The sequence below is a fragment of the Grampus griseus genome, assembly GCF_964374135.1.
Source record: "Grampus griseus genome assembly, chromosome: 3".
Classification (NCBI taxonomy): domain Eukaryota; kingdom Metazoa; phylum Chordata; class Mammalia; order Artiodactyla; family Delphinidae; genus Grampus; species Grampus griseus.
The window spans coordinates 157,406,318-157,427,156 of NC_139019.1; the positions used below are offsets into that span (position 1 = coordinate 157,406,318).

General features: G+C 34.6%; 1 protein-coding gene across 1 annotated transcript; it reads left to right on the plus strand.

Moving 5' to 3' along the window:
* Window positions 1-535: 535 nt before the first annotated feature.
* On the plus strand, window positions 536-1,317 carry LOC309819937 (olfactory receptor 2T27-like; the record flags this gene model as incomplete). The annotated part of the gene is given in 4 exon segments (XM_082650372.1): window positions 536-595; window positions 599-636; window positions 638-1,264; window positions 1,266-1,317. Coding segments are annotated over 4 exon segments (777 nt in total).
* Between the last annotated feature and the right edge of the window lie 19,522 nt (window positions 1,318-20,839).

The following is a 20,839-nucleotide window of genomic DNA, read 5'->3' on the forward strand; positions in this document are numbered from 1 at the left end:
AATGACTTTAAGTATGTGTTGGATATTTTTTAGAGATAAATAGATAGATCTATAGAGATATATATTTAATTTTTTATTCTTTTAATTAAATTGTACTTAGAAAATTTCAAAGATTTTAAATACATTTCCTTAAAATACTGAACGTGTCCAATCCTGAGAATTATTTATAAATCTGTCTTAAGAAATTTTGCACTAAAGTTGTGAGAGTGACAACATTCTGTGATATCACATATAATTAAATGTAGTCAAACCACATTATATATAAAATATATCATTGATATTGCTAAGAAGAAAATGAAAGTGACACATTGTAAAATAAGAGTGGTACAAAAGTGGATAGAGAGTGGATCTAAAGATTTTTGTAAACTCTATCCAAGGTAATGAATTAGGATGGACAGAATGGAGATATGGAAAAATAGGACCACTGGGACTGCCTTTGTTCTCCTGGGACTGTTTTACCAAATCCAGACCCCCCAAGCTACTTTTTACTTTCATCTTCCTAGTTTTTCTTGTCGCCGATATTGTCAATGTTATGATGGTGATTCTCATTTGGTTGGACTCTCACCTCCATACTCCTATGAAATTTCTTCTCAGTTAACTTTCTTTGATGGACCTCTTGTATATCTCTACTTTTGTCTGGAAAAAACAACATTTCCTATACTAATTGTGTAATTCAGCATTTCCTGTTCATGACTCTGGTGGGAGCAGAGTGCCTTCTCGTGGCAGTCATGGCTTACGACTGCTATGTGGCAATATTGCATCCCCTCCACTACTCAGTTCTCATGTGCCCTACAGTTTGCATTTTCATGGTGGTTGGCACTTGGCTGGATGCACTTCTCAATGCCTTCATCAATGTTGTCTATGTTCTGAATCTTCCTTATTGTGGCTCCAGGGACATCCATCATTTCTTCTGTGAGATCCCAGCTCTTCTGGAACTTGTTTGTGCTGACACTTCTCTTTATGAAAATGGTTTTTTTGTCAGTGGTGTTGTATTTCTCCTCTTTCCAATATCTGCCATAATGGCTTCATATGGGCAGATTCTCTACACTGTTTTGAGATTAGGATTAAATATGGGGATGAGGAAGACTTTGGCAACGTGTTCTTCCCATATGATTGTGGTGACTCTCTTCTATGGACTAATCATCATCAAGTATTTTCTTCTCAAAGCCTATCACACTGCTGAGCAGGACAAAGTGGTCTCTATCTTTTACACCATCCTCACTCCCATGCTCAATCCCCTCATCTACAGTCTGAGAAACAGAGATGGCTGGAGCCCTCAGGAAAGTCTTCAGAAGAAAAGTAACCATAAGAAGTTGATATCTATTGAGAATAGGAGAAGAAAGGATAGACCTTAGTTACAGAAGGGTTTCACTGTAACAGAGATGAGCAATATACAGCCAGCAAATGGTACTTTTCTGTAGACGTCTCATTGCCAAACCACTTCACCCTATCCCCTGTGGACTACTAATGAAACAGAGCATACCTTGCTGCTATGCTGCATAATATCTTCACACATTTATTAAGAAAAATGCAATGTCATAGATCTGCCAGTCGACAATCAATATAAAAAACAAGTCTTTTTTTTTTAATTAGGGAAGAGAAAAAATGTGAATCCTAAGTAGTATTGACTCTATACTACATTTTAAACTAATTTTCCCTAAACCACTGTATTGTAACAATATTTGTCAATACTTATTATACATTGGTCATAACTTTATTTTCCAATTCTTATGACAACATATTTAATTTTGAATATATTATTCAAGTGTGGCTCACAAACACAAAATTTTCTTCTTGTTCTTACCACTTTATATTGGAAGTGATGTTGTATGTTTGGTTTTTTTTGTTTTGTTTTACTAATTTCTAGAACCACAATAGTATAGCTTTGATAATATTTATCTAATTATCTATAGTAGTTTGACTTTATAATTATAGTCTATTTAACTATTTTTAAAATTTATCATACCATTTCCTTCCAAATTATAAACTTCTTTCTATGAAAGGTTCCACTTTGTGAAAAATACTTTTTTCTTACTAAATCTTCAAAAGTGAAAATAATGGGTCCAAGGGAATAATTATTTTTTGATGTTTATTTCTTATCAAATTGATGAGTCATGTACATTTATAACATAACAAATAGATATATATGTGTGTGTGCATAGTTTATGTGTATACGAACCAATTCATAAAATTGGTATATATGATTTTATGCTTTTTATTTTATTGAGTTAGTAAATGATGAGTCCTCATTGTAATTGCAATATATATTTATTCATTTAGTTTCAATTGATTTTGAAAATTTTCTTGTGTGTGTGCTATATTAACATCTTGTTTTGGATTTTTTTCATGCTACACTTACCCATTTATTATTTCTGATCTTTATATTTTTTACATATTTGACTTATTGATATATTTGACCTTTAACAATTTATTCTTAAAAATCCATTAATTCTCTTATAGTTCAATGCTGTGGCCATAAATTACACATTTGAATTTACACAACTTTCACTGAGTAATTTTGGTTATTAAGAAATATTATCACTCCACATAATTTGTTTTGTACTTTCATTTATCTTTTTACTGGTTGTTTTTGTCTTTTAAATGTAAATTAGAATTACATCTTCAACTAGATTAAAAATATTTTATCTTTGTGTCTACATATAGTCCTGCAGCTGTATTTAATAAGCAATAAATTGTCTCTCATTCTGAAAAGATACTTAATTAGATATTATGTTCTCAGCTAGACCTGATTCACCACAGCAATGAAAGTAAATATAATTGTTTTCCAGAGATAACAACTGTTCTCATTTTTATAGTTTTATAATATACTCTAATATTTGAATTTTTTTATCCCTGCTTATATTTTTAATAAACACACTCTATTAATTGCATGATAATGGGTCCTACGGAGATTTTCAGGAGTAAGTAATGATTCTTCAATAGAGAAACTCTGACAGGAGATGTTTAATAAATAGAGCAAAAATAAACTGAAATGAATGTAAAAAGTGTGCATGTAAAAATTATTTCTTTGTTTTAGGTGACCATCTTTTCTCACTTAGTTATTTAAAAGAGAATTATTTCTCTTTTCTCACTTTTCTAGTTAGCCAATATTTTCAAACTGTGATTTTTTCAGGTAACAAAGCACCAGAATTTCATAAACTAATATACATTAAATTGTCCCAGTATTTCAGTCACCCTATAGATAAATGTTTTACCTCTCCCATAGGTTTAGCCTATCCCATAGCATATCTGGACTCTCTACTTCAGGAAAATGAAGTATACAAATTGGGTATATTGAACAGATAACCCCTTGTTGCAATATTTCTGGTAACCACACATCTGTATATTCAGAAAATACATCTCCTTCATTTTCATTGTCAGGGTCTTGACTTGTCTGTCCATCACAATATCCTAACCCTTAGTGATATGTGCAAACACGTGATTCAGGCCCAGACAATATTGCTCCATCTTTCTGGCCACAAATGCTGACCCAGCAATGTGCATACATTCAAATCAGGACCACCCATTCTCTTCCTTTCGATTTTTAGAAGTTAATCTAGTTGGCAAATCAAGAAGTAACAAATTTCTCTTTCAGGTGAAATATTCAACTTAGCAAAGACTTCTGTTACTCTTCATAGTGTTTGAAAACCCATTGAATCAATATTTAAAATTAGTTGTCACATACAAATATTAATACTAATAGAAAAATCCCTAGATTTTGAAATAACAAACATACATTTTCCCATGGATTATCAGATGGAGCTGAGCCACTCCTGTGTTTCTCACCCAGGAATGGCTTTCTACCATTGGCCACCCTTCTCAACTGTACATTTTCATTTATGTGCATTAGCAGACAGGTCTCTGTGAATACTGAATTTGCTATTCTTTTAAAGAGAAGACTTTATTATGTCCTTAGTAACCATTCATATAGTTTAACTAGGGAGTGCTATTATATGTATAATGTTAAGATTTTTGATACCTATGTACAGGAAAACTGAAATTGTATATGGATTTATAATCCATTTACCAATGTACAAGAATGTGCATTCTCTTTCCTGCTTTGCTAACGTTGTCCAGTTAACTTAAAAAATATTTTACTTACCTTGTACCAATGATAAGAAATTTTTAAATGCATTTTTCTACATTTTAACATTGTGTTCTTGAACTTAATCAGTCTTTATATTAGAGTGTTTGTATCTTTTTGACAGATTATTTTTTTAACATTGAACATATTAAATTATTTTGTATGCATATGAGAATTGTGTTTATTTTTTCTGCTACCTCATAGTATTTCATGTGTCAGAATTTGGAAGTAGTAGAGATAAAAGCACTGGATTACAAAAATAGTAAGTTGTGTTTATTATGCATATAAAAATGGTTCATTATCTAGGAGCTTTTAAACTAACAATGGAATGAGGCTCAGAGGAATATTGTTATAAGACAACTTATAGAGTGGGAGCACAGAGGCTGTTTATTATTTACAGTGATTGGTTATAAAATTAGAGCTTTCCAAGAGGTAGATAGAGGATTGGTTAAAGTGGTTACCTCATGGCTATTTGGGGGAACAGTTTGTTTTGGTTATGATTTCCAGAGGCATTTAAAAGAAGTGGTTTATGATAAGTTTTGCTTGCTGTGCAGAATAAGCTAAATTAAGTTTTGCATGTATGTCTTAATTGGTTTTGCCTGCTCAGGTAATTTTCAAGTCTGGTATCTATTTGTACTTGATTTTAACACTTGGTTTGACTTCAGATATGGACATAAGGCCACCAAAATATATTTACAAGTTATTACAAAGAAATAGCTTAAGAAATAAATAAATGTGAGCTTAAGAGATTCTCTTTTTACCCATAACTTAGATATAAAGAAAGAAGAAAATATCAAATCTCAAGAAGAGATTGCTGAATTTTAACTATCACTTTACAATGCCACCACTAAGTGAACACAAAAAAATTATATGCATTCATGCTTAACAGTGTGGGCACTTAATTGTATTTAAAATGTTAACATTTAATCACACTCTGAGTCATATCATGTAGGATGACCAGTGTTCAACATATGTTCAAATTAAGATTTATCTCTCTGGAGAGTATTTTGTTCCATTTAGTTTTTAGTATCTTATTGTTAATTTATTTGGATATGTTTTGAAATTTCTCTTCTCTAATTTGGATGTTGACACATCTGCTTTTGCTATTATTTATTTTTGTTTTATGAAAGGCTATTTACCTAGGTACAGCTTAACTATGACCCTTTCATTTTTATATATTGCTTGGAATTAACTCCTTAGTCCATAGATATGTAACTATGCCATTAAAAGTTATTACTCTTCTACTAGAAAACTTTTACAGAGAGTTTTTAATTTTTAAGATATTGACAACTTTAAACTTCAAATTTTTACTTGGGAGAAATGTTCACCATGTTTCTGTCTATTCATGCAGTTTCTAACTTTACAGAAAATAATGTGACATGAATTATAATAATTTGTTGAGAATTTGGAAAAAATAAACAATTCATTTTTTGTGAATATTTCTTAGATGTTAGAAAATATACAACTCCCATTATTTTACAAAATGCTTATGATTTATTATTAATTTTGTGTATCACTTAAAATAAAAGGTATCTTAATTAAAAAGGAAGAAATAGAACTATCATTATTTGCATATGACATGATTTTATATATAGAAAACCTTAAAGACTCCATCAAATACTATTAGAAATAATAAATACAGTAAAGTTGCAGAGTACAAAATGAATAAAAATCTGTTGCATTTATATATACTGATGATGGTATAGCAAAAAGGGAAAGTAAAATCCCATTTACAATCACAACAAAAAGTATAAAATACCTAGGAATAAATTTAGCCAAGGAGGTGAAAAACTTGGTCACTGAAAACTATGACATTGCTGAAAGAGATTTAAGAAGACACAAATAAATGGAAAGATATTCTATGCTCATGGATTGGGAGAAGTAATATTGTTAAAATGCCCATAGTATCTACAGATTCAATGTAATTCTTATCAAAATTCCAAGAATATTTTTCAGAAAAACAGAAGCAAAAATTATAAAATTTATATGGATTCACAAAACACCCTGAATATACAAAGTAATCACACTCCCTGATTTTAAGCATATTACAAAGCTATAGGAATCAAAATAACATGATATTGGCCAAAAAAAGATATACAAATTAATAAAACAGAATTGAGAGCTCAGAAATAAACCCACACATATATGGACAATTAGTTTATGATGAAGGAGCCAAGAACATAACGATGAAGACAGGATAGTCTCTTTAATAAATGATGTTAGGAAAACTGGACAGCCACATACTAAAAAATAAAACTAGACAACTATCTCACACCATATACAAAAATCAACTCAAAATGGATTAAAGCCTTGAATATAAAACCTAAATTTTAATTTTTAACCAAATATAAATTGAAAATATATGTATCTGTTCTGTCTTGTTTCCTTCTACTTAACATTTTGCTTGTGAAGTTTTCCCCAAAGTTTTTATTTTAATTATAATTTATTTTTTTACCTTTATAAAGTTTTATAGCATTAATATACATAAATTATTCAACTTTCAAATGTATTGGACTTTGGAGTGTTTTCTGTTCTTAACTGTTGTGAACAACTTCACTATCAATACTCGTATACATATATCTTGGTACAAATAGACATGAATTTTAAAAAATTATGCCTGTGAGTAGAATTGCTAGGGAGAAGGTACACACATCTTAAAATTTATGATGTGTATTAAATTTCTAAGGTTACCATAAAAAATCAACACACACTTTGATGAATTAAAACAGAAATTTATTATCTCACAGTTCTATAGGCCAGACATTCTATTTCAAGTTTTTGACAGGGCCAGGCTACATGTAAAGGTCCTAGTTGGCTATCCTTCTTAGACTCTTTCAGCTTCTGATTGTTCCTCATGTTCCTTGGCTTGTGCAGCATAACTCCAATCCGTCCTTTTCTTCACATGGTCTTCATTCTTCTGTACATTTTAATGTGTTCTTTTCTCTTATAAAAACATTACTCATTTGATTTAGAACCCACTCTAAATCCAAGATGATTTCCTCTTAAGATCCCAAAGTAAGTACATATGCTAAGCCCTACTTCCAAATGTCCCATTCTCATGTTCTGAGGGAAAATGAATTTTGGGGGGAAATATTTCAACCCACTATACTAGGTAATATCAAACTAGTTTTCTAAATTGTTTTACTAGTTCAACACATTCTAGCATGAGTTCCTTTTATTTCACAACCTTAATACATGCATGATTTTTAAAATAATATATTTCTGCCGATATAGTGAGTGTATTTGTATGATATTGTTGCTATTTATTTTGCCTATTTTTGATTACTAGTGAAGTTGTGAAATTCCTCACATGTTTACTGTATGTTTTTATTTCATTGTTTCAGAGTTGCATTTTAAACAGTTTGCCTCTTTTTATGTTTTTTATTCTTTTTTAAGTTTTTAATTAATTTTTATTGGAGTATACTTACTTTACAAAGTTGTGTTAGTTTCTTGCTGTTCAGCAAAGAGAATCAGTCATACATGTACATATATCCACACTTTTTTAGATTTCCTTCCCATTTAGGTCACCACAGAGCACTGAGTAGAGTTCCCTGTGCTATACAGTAGATTCCCATTAGTTAAATATTTTATACATAGTAGTGTATATATGTCAGTCCCAATCTCCCAGTTCATCCCACCCCCTTCCCCCCTTGGTAACCATAGATTTGTTCTCTACATCTGTGACTTTATTTCTGCTTTGCAAATAAGTTCATCTTTATCATTTTTCTAGATTTCATATATAAGTGATATTATATATTTGTTTTCTCTTTCTGACTTACTTTACTCTGTATGACAATGTCTATGTCCATCCAAGTCTCTGCAAATGGCACTATTTCATTCATTTTTATGGCTGAGTAATATTCCATTGTATATATGTACCACATCTTCTTTATCCATTCCTCTGTCAGCTGCTTCCATGACCTGGCTATTGTAAATAGTGCTGCAATAAATATCAGGGTGCATACATTCTTTCAAATTATGGTTTTCCCAGGATATATGCCTAGGAATGGGATTGCTGGGTCATATGGTAATTCTATTTTTAGTTTTTTTAAAGAAACCTCCCTACTGTTCTCCATAGTACCAATTTACATTCCCACCAACAGTGTTGGAAGGTTCCCTTTTCTCCACACACTCTCCAGAAATTATCGTTTGTACATTTTTTGATGATGACCATTCTGACTTGTGTGAGGTGATACCTCATTGTAGTTTTGATTTACATTTCTCTAATAGTTAGTGATGTTGACAATTTTTTCATGTGTTTGTTGGCCACCTGTATGTCTTCTTTGGAGAAATGTCTGTTTAGGTCTTCTGCCCATTTTTGGATTGGGTTGTTTGTGTTTCTTTTGATACTGAGCTGCATGGGTTGTTTGTATATGTTGGAGATTAATCCCTTGTCAGTCACTTCATTTACAAATATTTTCTCCCATTCTGAGGGTTGTCTTTTTATTTTGTTTATGGTTTCCTTTGCTGTGCAAAACCTTTTGTTTCATTAGGTCACATTTGTTTATTTTTTTTAATTTTCATTACTGTAGGCAGTGGGTCGAAAAAGATCTTGCTGTGATTTATGTTAAAGATTGCTCTGCCTATATTTTCCTCTAAGAGTTTTATAGTATCCAGCCTTATACAAAGATCTTTAATCCATTTTGAGTTTATTTTTGTGTATGGTGTTAGGGAGTGTTCTAATTTCATTTTTTTACATGTAGCTGTCCAGTTTTCCCAGCACCACTTATTGAAGAGTCTGTATTTCTGTAGTGTATATTCTTGTCTCCTTTGTTGTAGATTAGGTGGCCATAGGTGTGTGGGTTTATCTCTGGATTTTCTATCCTGTTCCATTGATCTATATCCCTGTTTTTGTGCCAGTACCATAATGTTTTGATGACTGTAGCTTTGTAGTATAGTCTGAAGTCTGGGAGCCTGAGCTAATCTCCTTTAAAATGTATGTGTCTATCTATGTGTGACAAATACTGATAGAAGTGCAAGGAGAAATAGGTGAATCCACTATCATAGTTGGAGGTTTTAACATGCCTGTCTCAGAAAGGGAAAGGTCCAGCAGGCAGCAAATCAGTAAGGACTTAGTTGAACCCAACAACAGCATCAGTCAACTGGATATAATGGATATCTACTGATTACTTCATACAACAACAGCAGAATACACATTTTTTACAAGCTCATATGGAACATGAAGCAAGACAGACCACATTCTGCGGTGTAAAACACACATAAGCTAGGGCTTCCCTGGTGGCGCAGTGGTTGAGAATCTGCCTGCTAATGCAGGGGACACGGGTTCGAGCCCTGGTCTGGGAAGATCCCACATGCCGTGGAGCAACTAGGCCCGTGAGCCACAACTACTGAGCCTGCGCGTCTGGAGCCTGTGCTCCGCAACAAGAGAGGCCGTGATAGTCAAAGGCCCGTGCACCGTGATGAACAGTGGCTCCCGCTTGCCACAACTAGAGAAAGCCCTCGCACAGAAACGAAGACCCAACACAGCCAAAACTAAATAAATAAATAATTTTAAAAATATATTTAAAAAAACACACATAAGCTAAAGAAAGAAGTGCATATTAAATCCAAAGTAAGCAGAAGAAAATAAATAATTAGAATCAGAGCAGATGTCAATAAAATTGAAAATAGAAAATCAGTAGGAAAGGTCAATATAACCAAAAGCTGGTTCTTTGGAAAAAAAATCAATAAAACTGATAAGTCTCTACTTAGGCTAACTAAGAAAAAATAGTGATACAGACATTATTAATATCAGAAATGAAAGAGCGTAGGGCATTGCTGTAGAGTCTATGTACTTTAAAAGAAGAATAAAAGAATACTATGGACAACTCTATGACCACAAATTTAATAACTTAGATGAAATGGGCCAATTCACTAAAAGTCACAATTTGTTAAAACTCATAAAAAAAAGAAATCGACAGTCTGAATAGATTTATCTTTGTTACAGAAATTGAATCAATAATAAATAACCTTTCGAACTACAAAGCATCAGACCTAGACAGGTCTGCTGTTGAAGTCTCCCAAACATTTAAGGAATAAATTAGACACGTTCTCTACAATCTCCTTTAGAAGGTAGAAGCAGAGATGATACTTCCGGGGACTTCCCTGGTGATGCAGTGATTAGAAATCCTCCTGCCAATGCAGGGGACATGGGTTCCATCCCTGGTCCGGGAAAATCTCACATGCCATGGAGCAACTAAGCCCATGTGCCACAACTACTGAGCCTGTGCTCTAGAACCCTTGAGCTACAACTACTGAGCTCATGTGCCACAGCTACTGAAGCCCACATGCCTAGGGCCCGAGCTCCACAACAAAAGAAGCCACTGCACTGAGAAGCACACGCACTGCAATGAAGAGTAGCCCCTGTTCACCACAACTAGAGAAAGTCCACATGCAGAAATGAAGACCCAATGCAGCCATAAATAAATTAAATAAATAAATAAAAAGTGATGATACTTCCTACCTCATTCTATGAAGCCAGCATTACCCTAATACCAAAACTAAAGATGCTACAAGAAAAGAAAACTTCATATCTCATGAATATAGATTCAAAAATCCTCAAGAAAGTATTAGCAAATTAAACCCAACAATGTATAAAAAGAATTATACATCATATCCAAGTGAGCTTTTCCCAATTTATGTAAGGCAAGTTCAACTTTTAAAACATAGTTGATGTAATCCATCATACCAACAGGCTAAAAAAGAAAATCACATGATCATATCAATAGATGTGGGGAAAGTATTTGACAAAATCTAACGCCCATTCATGATAAAAACTCTCAGTAACTAGGAATACCTTGACTTGCAGAATACCCACAAAAACCTACAGCTAAAATCATACTTTATGGTGAGAAACTTGAAGCTTTCCCAGTAAGATCAGGTATTAGAAAAATGACATCCCCTTTCACAACTTCTTTTCAACATTATACTGGAATTTCTGCTTAATGCAATAAGACAAGATAAGGAAATAAAAAATATCAGGGAAGGAATAAATAAAAATACATTTGCTACAGATGACATGATTGTCTATGTATAAAATCTGAAAGGACTGACAAAGAAAACCTTTTGGGATGAAGAAAGGTTTTTAGCATGGTTACAGGATAGAAGATTGATATAAAATGTCGATTGCTTTTTATATACCAGCAGTCAGCAAGGAAAAATTAAAAACACAGAACCATTTACATAAGTACCCAAAATGATATACATGGGTATAAATCTAACAAAATATGAACAGGAAGCCTACAAAACTCTAATGATTAAATCAATGAAGAACTAAATAAATGGAGTTATTCCATGTTTGTGGGTAGGAATACTCAATATTGTCTTGATATTAGTTTCTTTCAACTTATTTTCTAGATTCACTTAAATTTCGATCAAAATTCCACCAAGTAATTTTGTAGATATCAACAAACTAATTCTAAAGTGTATGAGGAGTGACAATAACTTTATGGCAGTGTAACACATTCATCCTTTTTGTTCCCCCTATTAAACAAGTAATTCTACATCTATCTGCAAAGGAATGTGCTCCTGTGGGTATTATGAAATCCAGCACCATATGCCAAGGAACCCAGGAGGAGTCTTGCCCACCTGTGCATCCAATAATAGGCAGACAGAACTCAGTACAGGCTGCAGAACCAGTGGAGTCAGAAAACACCTCAACCACTCTCATTCACAGTTGGGAAAAATTTGGAGAATGCTGACTTGGGAAGATACCTATGGATGAGGCTTTGTGGAAGTCCAACTTTACTGAAGGGATATTCCAGCACAATATGGAGCAAAACATGTATAAGTATATTACACATTTGTATATGTATATATACATATACATAAATATATATATATTTGAATGCTATATATATATATATATATATATATATATATATTTGAATGCAATGGAGAGAGTAAAAATGAGCTTTGCCAGTAAAAGGGAGCACTTACTATAAGCCAGGCAATCTTCTCTGCTTTTTACATTTATTTACTCACCAACTCTAAAAAGAATGATTTGAAGTTGGCACTCTTATTATCCCTCACTTACAGAAAAGGACACTGAGGCAGATGTATGTTAAGTAAGTCATCGTATTCTAGGAGTAGAACTAATTTTGAAACCCAGGAAATGGGGCTTAGAGTCTTTATCCTTCACTGCCGATACTGCCTCTAATTCCAATGACAGGAAAGATAAATCACAACCCAACTACTGATTCTTCTCAAGACACAAGTTCTTAAGCTCCTGCTAAAACCTTAAAGGCCCCAAATGGACTCCATGAATAACCATTTCATAGTATTTATATGCAGAATACTTATCTACTCTTTATCTCAAAGATACACTTCACTCATTTGATCATTATTCTTGAGGTAATTTTAAAGTATCTGAGTAGATAAGTAATGTATGAGGCGATAAAGTATTACTAAAGCAATATGCACATAAAGTTAATCTCTCCCCCCACCCTCTCTCTCCCTCTGTCTCTGTCTCTCTGTCTCTGTCTGTCTGTCTGCCTGTGTGTGTCTCTCTCTCAGATAGGTCTGGTAAAAAAGACATTTTATTTCTCTTCCAAAATACTATATACTGCTTGAGGGGAAAAATTCACAAAATTTTATAACGGATGATACAACCTGAATGCAATAATTCACATACATGTTCAGAAACCTCTAATAAATTGCAATTCCAAGAACATATCACATTCAAAGAAAATTATGTTTGAGGACACAAACCACAAGTCTTACAGGGAGATACAGAGGAGTAGATTGAAAACATCTTGGGCTACAGTCCCAATCTCCCCTGTCACAATCCCTTAGCCAACAAGATACAATCACAAGATCTTAGAAAGCTCACTTACCTTTACATAGTTTTCTTATCTAAAATGATAATAGTCAAACTACTTTACAGATATGTTTTAATATTTTATTAATATGAAAGAAAGTTGGTAAATATAAAAGTTTATAGGTATGTTACATAAAACTTACGTGACATACAAATGGAATGGGAAAATAAGCCCATGAGACTAAGCATTCTAGTCTAGGAAAATTCTGAAGGAAAAAGAAAAAAGTCTAATGAGGAGAAATTATCCTTAACATATATCCAAACATACACTAAAAATATAATAACTAAAACATGACCATTGACAAGGCATTTGGGGTTGGGGAGTGTGGATACCTAAATTACTCCATTCACCAAAACTAATTACAAATCAAATACTTAAAAACGTTAAAAACTACAGCCATTATAAGAAAGCATGATCATTGTTCAATACATCTCTCTCTCTCTTTCTCTCTCTCTCTCTTTTTTCCTCATCATCTTGGATTTAGGTAGATCTCACTAGGCAAGTTGCAATTTTTGAAAGCCATATTGTTTTTCAAATCTATACTATAGAAAGATGACTAACAAAGTCTAAAGAATAATGTCAGTACTAGAGAAATTCAACATGAAAATTGAAAGGCTACCTTGTTTAATATGTTTTTCAAAAATGGCAAGAAAAGATGTAACAAAATAAAAGAAGGTAATGCTTGAAGAGCAGTTCACAGAAAAACAATTATTTACAACGTGACTTAAAAACATCAGAATTGTTCTCACTGATGATTGAGTATATAAAATTAAAATGTAAATATAAAGATATTTGCTTTTTTAGATATGTAAATATTTAAAGGTATGATATATACAGAGATGGGAAAAGTGTGGGGAAATGAGCCCATTAATTCTTGATAGGAATTTAAATTGGTATAGTATCTTCGACAGGATCTTAGAAAAGATAATTAATTGCGAATAACATATATTTTGACATTCTTCATGTTATTTTAACAAAAGAAATATCTATCCTCCATAAAATTACATGTTTAAGTTACATGTTTAAATTACATGTTTTTTTGACCCATTAATTCTGCATATTGAAATATTTCCTGCATTTATTATTTCACAACATGTAATATAAATCCTCCATAATCTTCATTATAGCATTGATTGAAATGGATAATACTCAGAAACAATGTATATGTCCAAAGTTATTGAAATGATTTTATAAACGATTTAATAAATACGCCTTATGAGCTGGAAACAAACAATGACTAACTGAAAATAGTATATGTTATGTGGCTTCACTTGGAAATTTTTCCCAAAATCTTATTAATTTCAAACAAGGAGAAGGCAAAATATAATATATAGTGAGATTTTATAATAAAATCTCATGTTTGATAAAAACATGATAACCCATGTTTTTGGTCACAGAATCTCTCTATGTATGAATATTTACATTAAAATAGAAACAATATCTAGAAGTATATAGACTGAACTGTCAAAAAGACTCACTTCTAGAGCATGAGATGGAGTTTAAGGGAGACTTTAATGTTTACCTATCCTTCGTTTATAAAGTAGTAATCAATAATCATGAGTCATTAAGAAATTAGAAAAAAAAAGAAATTAGAAAAGAATACATATACATGTATGCATATAAGATGATATGATATTTAGGAAATTTCCCTATGAATGATTTTCTGTCTTTTAAAAAAATCTCTTAATATATCTTTTTAATTTTGTTTTTCCTTCTTTACAGAAATCATTGCCTCATTGCCCTTAAGTGTTTTTTTTGTTGTTGTTTTGGGTTGTTTTTGTTTGTTTTTTTGGTAATTATCAAACTGAAAGGGAGAAAAGTAGGAAGAAAGACAGGAAGTTAGGAAAGAAAAAAGACTGAAAGGAATTTTCCATCTCCATAGTAACACCAGTGTTTTAAAACAAACTGCTGCACAATTTCACAGTCTTAAAACTGTAAATCCCGTGCAACACGAGAAAATTGAGAATGAGGAGCTGAAAATGAGCCAAATGCAGTGAAAGGGCATGAGTTTGGTTTTCAAAAGAACTGGAGTTCCAATCTCCGGAATCGTTTTCACAACTTTGATGTGGAGGTGAGAATGGCTTCTTCACGGAAGGTTTGAGACAATTGAAAGAAAACGTTCTTGCTAATAACTCACAGCTTGTCAGGTTTTAACCAAGGTGTTGCCCCTTTTCTCCTCTTGGAACAAGACTGGAGCACTTGTCTTAGCCACTGGGGATCTGGGATGGATGTTTCTAGTACACACCTCTGTCCATGGAAGAAACCTGTCTCTCAGATGGGATACAGAGTACCTTCACTTTCTAAATGGCCCTGGGAAGGGACAAATAGTTTCTCCCCTTAAATTAAAACTTTGGAAGGAATATAATCAGTTTTCTTTTCTCTGTTTGAGGTCCTTCTCAGCATACTGTTCTAGTATTAACAGTCTCCCCACCCTTTCCACTTCTCCACCTGCAGTTTACACTTCATAAGTACCTTCTATAGTCCCTGTGAATATCTTCATATTTAATTTAATTGTGTACTTGTTCTTGCACACAATGAGTTTTACTGTATGTCATGTGGATCTGTCATCACTCTCGTGGTGAGGGGAGAGATCGGGCAATAACCATTCATTCATCTTATATACATGGGCATAGCTTGGAAGCTCAAAGAATGAACTATTAGGGACTTCCCTGGTGGTCCAGTGGTAAAGAATCCGCCTTACAATGTAGGGGACGTGTGTTCGATACCTGGTCGGGGAATTGGGATCCCACATGCCACAGGGCAGCTAGGTCTGCACACCACAACTACTGAGCTCGTGCACCGCAACTAGAGTCCACATGCCGTAAACTACAGAGCCCATGCGCTCTGGAGCCTGTGCGGCACAACTGCAGAGTCCACAAGCCCTGGAGACTACGTGCCACAACTAGAGAAGCCTGCACACTGCAATTAAAGAGAAACCCATGCACCACAATAAAAAGCCCGTACGCCCCAACGAAAGATCCTGCATGCCTCAACGAAGATCCCGCATGCCGCAACTAAGACACAACACAGCCAAAAATAAATTAATTAAATAAATAATAAACAAATCTTTTTTAAAAAAGAGTGAACAATTAATTGCTTAATGTGGTAGTACAAGTCTTCTCAGCCTTGGGGAAACACTTTCTCTTCATTGCTCAAAGTTAGAAAAACTGAAAGGCGGTAACAAGTGCTAAACTGGAGAGATCTGAGCTCTCCCCCCACACATGGGCAATGACTCATGGAAAGGTCAGGAAATGAATCCAATGACTGACAACTCACAGCTTTTCAGATATGATTTTGCATGAGTTGGAGACAGCAGAGCAGATCACCTGCATTAAGACTATTGATTTGTAAAACATTTAATTTGTGTATTTAGGAAAGTGTGTGCTAACAGTGTACCAAAAGGTAAACTTTATTTTCCCTGTAGATGCTGGTCAGAGTGTGAGCACTGTTGTCCCCAAATGCACCATTCCACCTCAGAAATGCCCACACTCAAACAACAAATCAAAGAAATTATTTTGCATTGGTAAATTTATTGCTTTCTTGTGATTAAAAATATGAGTTTTATGTATGTATTTGTCTATAAATTTGTGTCTTGGTATATCAGTCATAATCCACAAACTTTCCAAGAGCAAGGAGGATGTTTCCCATTTTCTATTTTTCTATTTCTTTGATGCATTTCCTATGTTTTTTAAACTTAACAAAACAACAAAGAAGTGCAGACTTATGAGTAGAGCTCCTTTTATGGAGGTTCTGAGACCCAGTTTCCAACATGGTGGATGGGGAGGGTCTCCACACCAACAAACCTTGGACAGCAGCAGTGTGTCTAAGAGTACAACTCAATTCTGACACTAACTACCCAGGCAAAGTATCAGATTCCACAGGTTAAGTGTTCAGTCCTATAAGATTTCCTCAACCCCCAAACCACTTCAGAAGCCAGTTGCAAACCCAAGCTGTTACCTGTGCTTCTGACCAATTGGCTACAGACTGGAGGTTCCATCAATCCCCTCCTTGGACTTCAGATTCCAGCCACAAGTCCAGGTTGTTACCTGTGCTTGTGAGCAACTGGCTATAAATCAGAAGTTCCCATGACCCCCTCCTCAGGTTAGATTAATTTGTTAGAGTGACTCATAGAACACGGAAAAACATTTTACTTACTAGACCACCAGTATATTTTAAAAGGATATAACTCAGGAACAGCCAGGTGAAAGAGGTGCATAGGGCAAGCATGTTGGAAGGGCATTCTCCTTGTATCTCTATGTGTTCACTGACCCAGAAGCTCTCCCAACCCTGTCCTTTTGGGGTTTTATGGAGGCTTCATTCATAGATATGATTGATTGATTACATCATTGTCTACTGGCTATTGATTCAACCTCTATCCCCTCTCCCCTCCCCAGAGGTCTAGAGGTGAGACTGAAAATTCCAGCCCTCTAATCACATGGTTGTCCATTGGCAACAGTCCCCATCCTTAGGTGCTTTCCAAACTCACCTTGTTAATATAACAAAAGACATCTTTATCACTCTCAACACTTAGGAAATTCCAAGGGTTTGGGAGCTGTGAGCCAGGAACTGTGGATGAAGACCAACATATGTGAGAAATATATGTTTGGTCATCTGAATGACCAAACATATATTTCTTACAAGTCACAATATCACAGCTCCTAAATCCAGAAATCTACTCACCGTTTTTACTTGTATGCCACCAGGTATCATTAAAAATCAGAAGCCAAAATGTGTGGATCTAATGGGAGGATTTCCGCGGGATTGTGTGATCTCTTCTTCCCTCCTGTGTGCACACAGGTGGTCCAGCTGGGTGCAATTCCAGATGTGGGAGGAAATGAAGGCATTTCTCCTGGTCTTGACCCATTCCTCTATAAATGAAAGGGGCCATGATATTTGTGCAGAGGAGCATATGGCAATGACAGTAAAATGCAGCTCTCCTGAGGAAAGACTGAGACGGACCTTGATGGTGGTTTGGGTTTCTCAACAGCCCCAAGCTCTGGTGAAACTTCTAAACCCACAGGGGTCATTAGTACATACACTGACGTGTGCTGTAGGTATACATCACAACAAACTCTATAATCTCCCCTAGGGTCCAGACAGAAAATGAGCCCCATGAAAATTTGTCCCTTGATATGGAAAGAATTTATTACTTCATGTAAGTAAAATCAGGGACTCAATCCATTTTTGTTCTATAAACATAAATACTGATGGATCATTTGCTTCCTTCCTCTTTTCCCAAGAATTATTATGTAACTAAAAAACAACTGAGGTATAATCAGTCCCATCCCACTTGGAAAGAATCACTTTTTTTTTCCCCTTAGACCTACTGAAAATGGGGCAGAAGTATTCAGACATTGTTTTATTAAGACTTTTATGTATTAAAAAGAAAGAACCCATTGTCCTAGATAGTTGAAAAATTGTTTAGGTGCATCGATCAATTGAAAGTTTATTACTAATTTAAGAAAATGACAGGGACAACAATTTTGCTTTATTTAGTTAGTTAGTTAGGATTTATACTTTAGTTTCAAAGCCTAACTAGAGGGGAATTGAGCAAGTATCATGAACTCCTAATTTATTAGACTGTGTATATATGACTGTGTTTTTAATGCTCTTACAGAGGCATGCCAAGGCTGAAACAGAAAACGAACAATAATAGATAAATGAATACAAATTGAGTCCCTGCAATCAGCCATGCAATATCAGAGAAAAACAGGCTAGCTTGAATCAATTGGCTAAGAGATTTATCAAAATAATTATTGGGTTCTTTGGAATACACACAGTTACAGAGTCAAGGAGTAAAAATTTACCATATAGGTAAATGTTTAGAACTTGTAGATTTGTGGAATATGTTTTTTATACAGACATATATACATATATGTGTTTATATGCCAACCGCCTCCATCCTTCCCTGTTATAATAAAAGAGTAAATCCACAGAAGACCCCAGAAGCACACAGAAAACATGCATGGAGGGGTCGGTTCTCGGAGAGCAGACAGATTTAATAAATCCCAGTGTTCCCAATTTCTCTGCCCTTTTGGGGCAATAAGTGTCAAATCACCACTGTAAATTAGCTCAGTTCCTTCTGCCTGCTGATGAAGCTATTTTACTTCCTGTTCCCAGCCAGCCCCACATATCACCCTCCTCCTGATCCCCTTCCTTCAGGGCCTTTCCATCATGTTAGGATAGCTAGTTTAGTTAGTTAATTCACTTGACAAATCAGTCACATGATTGGGTGATGGGGAAAATGATCAAATTAGTTATTTGAATAAATCAGCCAGTCTTTTGGTAAACTATAAACATAGCTCTGGAGAGTTACAGCTTCGGAAAAACTAATGTTTGAGAACAACTTTTTAATCATTCTTTATGATTTTAGTCATTCTTTATAATGATTTGTGCTAGAAAAAAGTCCAGCTGTAACAGAGGGATGCCTGGAAGAAAGGGAGCGATGCTGGGGAGAGCAGACCAAAGACATCCTGTAGGGAGAAGAGGTAGCTCTACCTTGCAGTTAAGATGAAGAGGGGTTCATAAAGCATGAAAGAGTCAATTTCTATAAAATTTTTATTCCATATAATTTTATATAACTTTCCCCACATTCTTAGTGAGTATGAGAATTTGCATACGGAGTGCATACAAGGCAACGCATGAGTCAAAGGTGTCGTATTGTCATAGGGAATCAAAGCTACAGGAGGCTCAGTGGAACCATTCCTGGGCACAGCAGTTCATCATGTCATGAGAATCATTACCTCTATTCAAGTTTCCTCTATTCAAATTTAGCCTTCTATTCAAATTTCCTCTACACTTAAGCATTGATTTTACTCATTTAGAACTTGACATTAAGCTTTATGTCAGTGGTAGTCTAGTTATAAATTAATAATAATACCACTAGATTACATTTCACAAAATATTTTCAGACCCAGAATTTAATTCTGTCCACAAAAAGTTAATCATTTATTTATTCAACAAGTATGCATTGAGTGATAACCACATACAAACCAGTACTTGAGGTGTTTGAGATATGTCAGATATATCATTATCAACAGACAATGATCCCTCCCCTCAGGATGCTTACATTCTATCCAGAAAAGGCAAAAGCAAAAATAAATAAATAAAAATAAACCCAATAAATAGGATAACAATAAAATATATTAGAAGTTGATAAGTACTATATTGAAGAAAAGAGCCTCCATTGGGCCCAGTGAAGGGGAGTGGGAGGGTAAGCTCTGGGTGGGTTCTGGGGTAGGTCAGGTTGTATAGTTCTGAGAAGCTGTATTTGAGCAGGCTTAAAGAAAGAAAGGGAATGAATTAAAGAAGCATCTGGGAAAAGGAAATTGCAGGTAGAAGGCACAGCTGGGAGAAAGGCCCAATAGCAGGAAGTGCCTGGTGGTGTAAACCCAGCCAGGAGGCCAGAATAGATGGAGAATAATAAAAGGGGAAGTAAGGGGAGGGAGTCAGAATCAGAGTAGGAACTTGTGCTCAGATCTTCTAGGGTCTGAGAGTTTGTTGTAAAGATTTTGGCTATAACTATAAGTTGGATGGAAGGTAGCTGCAATGGTACTACAATCTTGGGTGCTAAAAGGATCAGTCTGGCTGCCGCATTGAGAAAGGACACAGGAGTGGCCGAGGTAAAGCCAGGATTATTGTTAGGAAACTAATGTAATAACCCAGAGGGAGAGGATGGATGTTAAGACGATGGTTTTAGCAGCAGAGTGGTTAGGTTAGCTCTGGCTGAACTCTAGATATATGCTGAAGGTAGGGCCAACAGGGCTTGCTGATGGACTAGATATGAGAAAGTAAAATCAGGAAAGGAGTTAGCCAGATTGTGGAGTCTTTATCCACTGGGAAAGATTCTGTGTATTGTGTATGAGTGAGTGTGTGTGTGTGTGTGTGTATGGAATTGGGAAGGGAAGGAGTAGGGACTATAATAGGAGATGCACAA